This window comes from Lolium rigidum, chromosome 1 (genome assembly GCF_022539505.1).
Source record: "Lolium rigidum isolate FL_2022 chromosome 1, APGP_CSIRO_Lrig_0.1, whole genome shotgun sequence".
In the NCBI taxonomy this organism is placed as follows: Eukaryota; Viridiplantae; Streptophyta; class Magnoliopsida; order Poales; family Poaceae; genus Lolium; species Lolium rigidum.
Genome location: NC_061508.1, coordinates 30280519 through 30291317, shown reverse-complemented (window position 1 = coordinate 30291317; position 10799 = coordinate 30280519). Strand labels below are relative to the sequence as shown.

Below are 10799 nucleotides of genomic sequence, written 5' to 3'. Positions count from 1 at the left end.
AGTACCACCTTACTACCTTAGTCAGGGGAAAGTATTTTTTTCTCCTATTGTGAATTTGTTTTGTTATCAAATGAGATATATATTTTAGAACAAGTTATGAAGGAGATGTAAAAGATTTGTTTTTTGAGGGTTAGATGTAAAAGAACTGTGCGGAGTGGAGATATATCAGTATCAGCCCAGGGCAACCCAAGACAGCCCAGTTATGTTACTGGACTCGGGCCCAGTTGCAGTAGCTATCCCGTACTTCTAAGAACAACTCATCGCGGCCTCCATTCTCCTCTTCCTCCGATCAGGGTTTCCTCGCGCCGCCGCCGCCTTCGTCCCCGCCGCCAAGATGGTACGCACCTTCGTTTGCTCTCTCTCTCTCTCTCCTTGGATTCCCGCTGACTTGTTCCGTTGCTTCTCATCTCGTGTAGCCGTCGCACAAGACCTTCCGGATCAAGCAGAAGCTGGCCAAGAAGCAGCGCCAGAACCGCCCCATCCCCTACTGGATCCGCATGCGGACCGACAACACCATCAGGTACGATTCGCCGCCGTGCTCTTCGATCTGCTCGCTTGATGTTGCCCCCCCAGGAATTTCTGGATGAGAGAAAGCTCCTCTGATCTACTCCTGTTTCTCTGTTGCTGTCTCAGGTACAACGCGAAGCGCAGGCACTGGCGCCGCACCAAGCTCGGGTTCTAAGCAGGGGAGGAGAGAGGCACCGGAGGCTCCCGCTTGGAGAAGGATCTAGGGTTTATGAGTTGCCGCATATTTCGATGTTTCTGTAAGCTAGCAAGTGGCTCCGGATTCCCTGTTTTAAGAATTTACTTGTGTTGAAGAGATTATGTTGGTGCTGCTTGTAGCGCACCTGGCATATCGTCATATTATGCTGATTATGGAACCACTTCTATCCTTGTTAGATTCTTGGTGTTAACCGAGTTGCAGTGGCTTGATCAGTTGAAATCCATTATTAGCTTGATTGGTTTATGTGTTGTATGAATCTTTTTCTTGTGTCCTGTTTTTATCCTCTACTTGTTTGTGATGTAGGATCGAGTACTGGTTGCTTGATAGTGATTGATCTGTTGCAGTTTGGGCAGACCCTTTATCTCTCGATAGCCTGTTATAGTTATGTATAATTCCCTGGCCTGTATCCACTATTTCATACAATTACAACCTTTCATGTTTACTTGTTTGGTTCTCTTTTTTTGCGTATAGGAGTTTCATTTCATGTTTCTGTCCTAGGTTGTACAGATACAGCATGTCATTATTTCTCTAATTAGCAACACCTATGAAAGGATTTGTGCGAGGGCATGCACCACTGTTCTTTATGCCCATGTCCATGAGCAACCACTATATTTATTTATATTTGCGATAGTATGTTTGTGATTATATATGTATGTATGAACTTCTTTAGTTTCATTAGACTATTGTGCTTAGTATACTGGTGACACATTCTTCATTTTGTGTTGTTACTGGAATCTGTAAATTTATTTGGGTATTGGTAGCTTCATATTTTGTACGTGATCTTGCTTTTGTAGTAAAAAACATCAATGCACTTAGGCAGACTATATTACATCTAGAGAAGCGTGTTGGTAAATGTTTGTTTCACTTAAAAGCCTTCTATTGACATTTCCAGCCTGCTGCAGTAAAGCATATCTAATATAGTCTTGGGTGCGTTCTTAAATTTACGCAGTACATAATCTGCAATCACTTCATTTTACTTGTTAAAGAACCACTTTATTCTGCTTAGGTTCTATAATAATTTGTCTGACCTGCATTGTCATATCAACTGTAATCCTGTACTATACTATCTGTTTTATGAACAGGTTTCTTGTAGTGTCTGTTTTTCCTGAATTCCTATTTGGATATATGATTGTTTAACTGTACTAGGTAAGGGGATTGTCTTGTTTTATTTTACGTAGATTGTAATTTACTAATTTCTTGGTGCATACCTAGTACCATACGCAACTATACCTTCCATGTGGGTGTTTTATAATTTTATTTAGCAGTTTCATCTCGGTTAACCAGCACACTATGCACCTCTTTGCTAATCCTGTTTAGAACTTCATTTCGTTGCTCTTCATCCACTAGTAGTTGTATTGCTACTCTATTGTAGTAACATTTTATATTCTGATAATCCATGGCATGTTATATCATGTACCATGGTTCGTAATCTCTGTAATTTACTACATGCACATGATTCTGGTGATTTGCATTTGTAGTTCCAGGAAATTCTACATTTCTCAGGGTATCAGTACTTCACGTTTTGGACATTTGCAGGCTTTTTTGCAGCAGATATAACTTAATTAATTATCAATTGGAGGTAAGACATCTAGAAACATGCTATATACAGATTGACCGCATGTTTGTTTGGCTTAAGAATTTTGACTGAGCAACTATGCAGCAGTTCAGCTTCATTCGGCTGATATGTCATAGTCTATCTGATATTATTAGTGTCAATTTCCAACATTCTCTGGAATCTTGATGACACTTTAGTTGACATAACTAAGCGTGCTGACTATGGGATATCTCATGGTCTATCTGATATTATTAGTGTCAATTTCCAACATTCTCTGGAATCTTGATGACACTTTAGTTGACATAACTAAGTGTGATGACTATGGGATATCGTTTTCTTGGATACGCTAACAAACTTTTGTTATTTTGATTTTGAATTGGCAGGGTTGTATATTGCTGCCATGTAGGTTCTGAAGTAATCTTGACACTTTTTACACAACTAGCGCTGCAAGTTTTCTTTTAGCCCATGTAGGTTGTGAAGGATTTCCAGTTTAAAACGTGAAAGGAATAGACACCTGACCGAAGTGATTTTTCATGGCCAATGAGCCTTTCTGAGGGAGTGAAAAAACCCGGAAACAATCCCATGCACACCTGTGTTCAGTATATAGTCGAGGTCCACAAAGGACAGAGTGTGTATATGTGTTTGTTGCTTCGTGCGCCATTAACTTTTGAAAATCTACAATCCAGCGTGTTTTGCCAGTTATTGTCTATGTTCTGGGATGAGCATACTCTCGTGTGTACACGAATTATTAACACAACCTATTCTCTTTTATAAACAGTCAGCCTGCTTGTAATAAACGAATTAACATAACATATTCAAACAATCAACCAAAACCATATGCACACTCTGTACTTGATCCTACGTGGGTGAGTTTTTTCTAGCCTGTTGCGCCTAGCTCTCCCCCAAAAGTGAGGTTAGTTATACCGTGCTATAAACGCTAAGCCTGCCACGGCAAGGCTTTTTTTTAGATGCCACAGCAAGGCTTAGCTCAGCTATATTGCCTAGATCCAAACGTCCCTTAGTTTCCTTAGCCGTCTCTCTGATTTTTCCACGAGCCCTGGATGTTGCCAATTGCCATCCCCTCAACCATCTACGCTTCCTCGGGTACTCCTACAGTCTTACTCCATCTCTGTTATATATGCCTGTGACACACAGACAATTTTGTGTGATCAGATGGAGTTTAGGAAGAAACTTGCGCGATAACAATCCTCTGATGCGTTCTCATTCTGCAGCTGTATCCAGGTATGATTGTGCTTGGTTTTTTCTCTCCGTGCCTTAGACTCGGTAGGCCCTCCCCGTTAAAAAATTTACCACCTGCGAGTAGAGTCGCCTTGTGGCCTTGTGTGTGTGCAGGTCCAATGAGCAGCTTTAACTTCTAATACTTTCTATCTTCACTAATATAAGATGTTTCAGAAAACTAAATTAGCTTGCTAAAACGTTTTATATTAATGAACTAATTGAGTAGTAGTTTGCGCGAAATTAACATCTGGTTTCGTAGTTCTTGCAGAAACAAAGGACACCGTTTTTTTTTTAAACGGTAGCAATAGCTTTGCCCCAAAAAACAGTTATGAAATACACAAAAAACACACACTATTCTCCGTCGTTCATCTTATCACATTATTACTTCAAACTGCATACACAACGTTAGATATCAATGTAACAGGAAGGGACACATTTTCTAACTAAGATAATCACGTTTCTCTTGCAGTACAAATCATATTACCGTTCTGGTTGGTGATATAGCTGGGAGTTTATAACCGCATGGACATGACAAGTAGCGCCGTGTGGTTCACTGTGGCTCTTGTTCTCATCACTCTCGTACTCAGGATTATAAAACAAAAGATTGCCGTTGCTTCAGCCAGTGGGAAACCACTTCCACCAGTGGTGAATTGTTTTGCTTTACTAAGACTTTGGCCTAGCCTTTATTCAAAGGATCTTCCATCGAAGATAAACTTTCTATACAACAAGTATGGCAGTGTGTTCACAATTAGTCTGTTTGGAAATCATGTAACCCTCTTGATCGGACCAGAGGTCTCAGCTCATTTCTTTCAAGGATTGGATTCAGATATTAGCCATGGTAATCTTCTTGAGTTCACTGTGCCCATGTTTGGACGAGAGGTTGCTTACGGTGTTGATATCCCCACTCGGAATGAGCAGGCTCGTTTTTATGTTGACGCATTCAGGCAGTCAAAGTTGAGGAGACATTTTGATCCCATGCTTCAAGAGGTAGAGGTACGTAGCATATTCTTGGCACCCCTATCTCTGTGATTTCCATTAAAATTTAGTTAGTTTGAATCGCTGTGTGGTAGTCTCGTTTTTCAGTACTACCTGCGGTCCAGAGCACTTAACTTATGAAACGATGTGTTTTTGTTCGTAGGGCTACTTTAGCAAATGGGACAAGGAAGGCATTGTTGACTTAAAACATGAATTTGAAGAGTTACTCATGTTGATATCAAGCCGCTGTCTATTAGGAAAAGAGGTTCGAGAGAAGATGTTGGATGAGTTCTATACTCTGTTTCGTGATATCGAGAGCGGAGTGAACTTGATGAGTGTCTTCTTCCCATACATCCCAACCCCAGCAAACCGTAGGCGTGACAAGGCACATGCCAACCTAGTAGAGTTACTCTCTGAAATTGTGAGATCACGGAAGAGCTCTAGCAGGGTTGAGGAGGACGTGCTACAGAAATTGATGGATTCCAAGTATAAAGACGGCCACTCCACAACCGAGACAGAGGTAGCAGGATTGATAATTGGATTGATCTTTGGTGGAAAGCACACAAGCTCTCATGCTACTACCTGGACCGGAGCTTGCCTACTCAGCCATGCAAAATTCTTAACATCTGCATCTGAGGAGCAAAAGGAAATCATGACGAAATACAAGGGTAAAATAGAATATGATGCCTTGTTAGAGATGGATACTCTGCATAGTTGTATCAAAGAGGCACTTCGGATGAACCCACCAGCACCAATGTTGCTTCGCAAGGCACATAAACATTTCACAGTGCGGACAAAAGAAGGCCAAGAGTATGGCATTCCGAGAGAGCATACTATCGCAAGTCCTATAGTGCAAAACAATAACATGCCTAACGTTTATAAGGATCCTCACTTGTATGACCCAGATAGGTTTGGTCCGGCAAGACAGGAGGACATACTTGGTGGCAAATTCTCTTTCACATCATTTGGTGGTGGAAGGCATCTTTGCGTTGGGGAGGCCTATGCCTATATGCAAATTAAAATAATATGGAGCCATTTGCTAAACAATTTTGATCTCACACTGTTGTCTCCTTATCCCAAAACTGATTGGAATAAGTTAATCCCGGAGCCTCAAGGAAGTATGATGGTCAGCTATAAGAGACGTCGACTGCAAGGCTAGTTACCACATGTTGTATACTTAGTACGGTACTGATAATATAGTATGTGCATGAGTGCAGCGGCATGTATGTGTGTGTGTGTGTGTGTGTGTGTGTGTGTGTGTGTGTTTGTAACTTTGTATGGGTGTATCACTTATATCATTAAGATTCATGGTTGTATCTTTTAATGATCGAAATCATTTGAATATCAATTGGATAAGCTGTAGTATCATAGACGGCTATAAGTGAAAGTGTTGGATGCACAAAATTTGGTCTTGAAATTGAATTGGGCAAAGATTCCAAATCCAAGATGGAAATGAATTGGACTAAAATTCCAAATCTGTTGTTTGGGTGTGCTTAGAATTTGCCTTTGGAATCTAATGGTGGTACAAATTCCTAATCCTGTTTGGACTACAGTATGAAAACGAATTTGTGGTATTTTTTTTTTGGTCAACGCAAGGGAAGGGAGGGGCCGGAGGTGGAGTGTGATGTCTACGCACGCTTCTATTCCTGTAGACATTGTTGGGCCTTCAAGAGCAGAGGTTTGTAGAACAGCAACAAGTTTCCCTTAAGTGAATCACCCAAGGTTTATCGAACTCAAGGAGGTAGAGGTCAAAGATATCCCTCTCAAGCAACCCTGCAATCACGATACAGGAAGTCTCTTGTGTCCCCAACACACCTAATACACTTGTCAGATGTATATGTGCACTAGTTCGGCGAAAAGATAGTGAAATACAAGTGATATGGATGAATATGAGTGGTAATAACAATCTGAATAAAATATGGCATCAAGTAAATATGCAGTAGAACAGTAAATAAACGGAGATTCGATATTTGGACGCCTAGGGATTATATTTTCACTAGTGGACACTCTCAACATTGATCACATAACTGAATAAACAAATACTACTTTCTCTACACTCTCTTGTTGGATGACAAACACCATTCATTGTGTAGGGCTACAAGAGCTCCCTCAAGCCGGAGTTAACAAGCTCCACAACATTCGGTGTTCATATTTAAGTAACCTTAGAGTGCATAATAGACCATTGCAATTATACCGAGTACTAACATAGCATGCACACTGTCACCGTCAGGCTATGAAAGGGGAATAGATCGCATCAATACTATCATAGTAATAGTTAACTTCATAATCTACAAGAGATCACAATCATAGCTTATACCAAGTACTACATGATGCACACACTGTCAACATTACATCATGAAGGAGGAATAGAATACTTTAATAACATCACTAGAGTAGCACATAGATGATATTCAACTAGATCACAAAGCTCATGATCACATAAAGATCACATGGAAGAGAGAGATGAACCACATAGCTATGGTACAGCCCTTAGCCTCAGGGGAGAACTACTCCCTCCTCATCATGGGAGACAGTGATGGCGATGAAGATGGCGGTGGTGTCGATGGAGATGACTCCGGGGGCAATTCCCCGTCCCGGCGGCGTGCCGGAATAGAGACTTCTGTCCCCCGAATCTTGGCTTCGCGATGGCGGCGGCTCTGGAACTTTTCTTGTATCGTGGCTTATCGTTGTCGAAGATTTAGGTCACGACGACTTATATAGGCGAAGAGTCGGAGTCGGAAGGGGTCTGGGGGTCCCACACACCAGGGGGGCGCGCCCCCCCTCTGGCCGCGCCGCCGCCATGTGTGGGGGCCCTGGGCCTCCCCTCTGGTCCATCTTCGGTGTTCTGGAAGCTTCGTGGAAATATAAGATCGTGGGCCTTTATTTCGTCCAATTCCGAGAATATTTCCTGTGTAAGATTTCTGAAACCAAAAACAACAGAAAACAGGGACTGGCACTTCGGCATCTCGTTAATAGGTTAGTGCCGGAAAACGCATAAAATCATCATAAAGTGTGAACAAAACATGTAGGTATTGTCATAAAACAAGCATGGAACATAAGAAATTATAGATACGTTTGAGACGTATCAGAGTGCAGGCGGAGCCGCCGGTGAGCCTGTGGCCGGCGGTGGAGTGCGTAAGGGGCCGGCGGTCGCTTGTGGCTGGTGGCCGGTGGCCGGCGGTGGAGGGGCCCTGCAACTCCGCCGCTCTCCTCTCCTGCAACCGGCGCCGCCAAGGTCGCGGGCCCGTGCCCCAACCACCGCCGCCGGGGGGCCCTGCAACTCTGCCGTCCTCCTTTCCTGCAACCAGCGCCGCCGAGGCCGCGGGCCCGTGCCCCAACCACCGCCACCGGGGCCCTGCAACCGCCGCCGTCCTCCCCTGCAACCGGCGCCGCGGGCCCGTGCCACAACCACCGCTACCGCGGGCCTTGCAACCGCCGCCGTCCTCCCCTGCAACCAGCGCCACCGCCGCCGGGACTCGCCTGGAGGAGATCCGGCCGTCCCGACGCTCTGCCTGGTAGCCGTCGCCTAGATGTGATTCTGACCACCGCCGCCTCGATCTCCCGCGGGCAGAGACGAGAAGCTCGAGGGGGAGGCGCGGGATGGGCGACTGGGAGGGAGGGCCACCGGAGTTGGATAGGACGGGAAGGGAGGAGAGGAGCTCGCGAGGAGGGAAGGGACGGAAAGGGAGGAGAGAAGCAAAGTGAGGAGAAGTGAGGAGAGAGACGTATCGCTTCGCTTCGCTGGGTCGTTTCCGTGCATTTCCGAGGGAGCGAGCTCGGAATTGTTGGCCCGCTCTTTACACATCAGGATTCCGAGCGCGGAAATTTGTCCCAATTCCGAGCGAAGATTCCGTGCGCAGTCCAAACGTCAGAAAGCGCGGAATTTGACCCAAATTCCAATTCCATGCCTAGTTTCAGTGCAACCAAACACAACAGTATGGTATTTGAATATATCCATATCCCATATGGCTAATATGTATATGGCATCATCGTATAACGCGCTAGAGACTAACCTAGAGAGAAAATAACATTGATGGTTATATTTATTCGTATACATGATACATTGAATTAGTTAATCAATTTTTCTTTAATATGTTTCCTCCAGAATTCCAAGGATGAGCGTCTTCAGCGTTGTGGATTTTGGGCTCTTACTTCTAGATCCTGGGTTGATCATGTTGAGGACATCAAGATGGTCCCTTACGTCCAGAAGTATCTTTTCCGAATGGGATGTAGGTGGATCATCGCTAGAAGAAGAGGATCAATGATGCACTGCCACATGGTTCGTCTAGCACCTACATCGCGGATGACATGATCCAGATGTTCGATCCAGCGAGGATAAAACAAGTGGGTGATGGTGTTGCAGGGTCATAAGGTGGATCCCTCTCTCTCTCCTCACAGTCTTCCCTCCTCGGCTTTCCTGATGAATGCTATGTATGGCTGGTGCGCTAACCTTGTTAATAAAGGTGGGATTCATGGTCTGATAACTTCGATCTGGACTATGAATTCAGTATAATAGCTTTTCCCCTAAAAAAATTAGGTTTAATCGAACTTTGGGAAGAATTTGCTTGGTCTAAAGTTACTTTATTTGTCGAGACCTTGAGGGTTTGGTTATCTCTCTATTACTGGACCTTCCAGATTAATCTTTTGGTGTTTTGTTGTATATCAATGAATGAAGATAGACCATGGCCTAGGATCCACATGCAGTTGCGAATACATATGGGATAAAAATCATAATAAGCGCAACATGCGCCATGTTTAAATAAAGATAAAATATTATGGACAATACGTCCTAATTCTGTACAACTTTTGTCAGCCACTACGACTGTAGACTTTTGTTCCACTAGCACACCTCCCCAGACCAAGATATTACATTTGATGACGTTACTATGATCCCAAGTAGATATCATGTTCTCTATTCTACTAATCCCTTTTGTCACTAGCTTTCGATCTAGAGGTTGAAGCACCACTCATACCCCTCATTACCTTGATCAATCCTCGGATCTTGGGTATCTGACAAGAATTTAGATTGAGGCAAGAGATAATAAACAAGGACAAAATCTTATTCATACCCAACACAATATTCTCATGTTAGAAGATGCACATAAACGCTACGAGGTTTCACATGAGCCCGCAGCCCGTGAGTACTACTCACTCATAACAAGATCAAAGATCATAAACATTGTACAAATAGATTCAACAAATACTCTTACAATATCGACAATAGAGGAGATTGAGATTACAAGTAGATGGCTATGGCTATGGACGTGGAGAAATGGATGTGGGGATGTGTGACGCCTCGGAACCAGTACCATGAGGATTTCCAACGATCCCACCGAAATCCGCACGTATCTATTCTGAGATGCACTCCGACACAACGTGCTCGATGAATCACACACGTGATACCAGAGGAATTATCATGAGTAGTAATATTATAACCGGTTTACAATAGAGCCCACAAGAAACATATATTACAATAACGACTCCAACGAGTCAAGATACAATTATACAATACAAATATCCAAATAATGCAGAAGATCAAATATGTCCGAGTATGAACAACATACAAATGGGACTAAGAGTCATGAAGATAACTAGTGGTGTTCATAACCCCACCCAGACCAAGCCGGATGGGTAACCTTGCTAACGTCGTCATCTCAAACCTATGAAAGTCGGGCCAAGGGTTGCTGACAAAAGGGTAGGAGACAAAAGAGAAACAAAAAGGCGAGGGTAAGTACCAAGACACGTACATGCGAGACTAGACCAGCTGTGCTCACCAGTGGGCAATATATATTGTCCGGCTATAAGGTGGAGTTTAGCGGCAACAAAGCTTATACTAACCAATAGCTAGAGACACGCTACAACATCCGTCTAATCAGAATAGGTAAGAAGGCACATAACTAACAGTTATATACTCTGCAAACATAACCCAGCCGAAACGATCCCCCTTCGCAAAGAAGTACTGGCAAAGACACTCACACTATTGACAAGTTTTATTAGATATCAGTTGTAGTAATGCTAAATTACATCGCAAATTATTAGCAACAAGTATAAGGTGTGAGTTGTTCTATGATCGAGTTAAATAGCTCCAAGTCGTCCATAACCACGGACACGGTTTTTCGAAAAGATGTACACCATGCAGGGGTTGCCTAAATATAACCATACGCATGCTCAACCCCGCTTAATTACGGCGGAGTCTCACAACAAGACCGTTTGCAGATCAACAAGAAAGTCTAGGGGGAGCACCCCACTAAGCTACCCGTAACTAAGCTCAGCCATACTCCGAAGCGGACTCAGGGGGCGTCTAGG

The 10799-nt window shown here is 43.5% G+C and overlaps 2 protein-coding genes across 2 annotated transcripts; both read left to right on the top strand.

The window, feature by feature from the left end:
• Positions 1–229: 229 nt before the first annotated feature.
• Positions 230–967, top strand: LOC124670509 (60S ribosomal protein L39). Its single transcript, XM_047207001.1, has 3 exons — positions 230–337; positions 417–520; positions 634–967. The coding sequence occupies exons 1-3, from the start codon at positions 335–337 to the stop codon at positions 680–682; spliced, it is 156 nt and encodes a 51-aa protein (XP_047062957.1). The 5' UTR covers positions 230–334; the 3' UTR covers positions 683–967.
• A 3073-nt stretch (positions 968–4040) lies between these two features.
• Positions 4041–5652, top strand: LOC124706278 (obtusifoliol 14-alpha demethylase-like). Its single transcript, XM_047237934.1, has 3 exons — positions 4041–4097; positions 4212–4511; positions 4657–5652. Exons 1-3 carry the CDS (start codon positions 4041–4043, stop codon positions 5650–5652), a joined length of 1353 nt encoding a protein of 450 aa, XP_047093890.1.
• The last annotated feature ends 5147 nt before the right edge of the window (positions 5653–10799 follow it).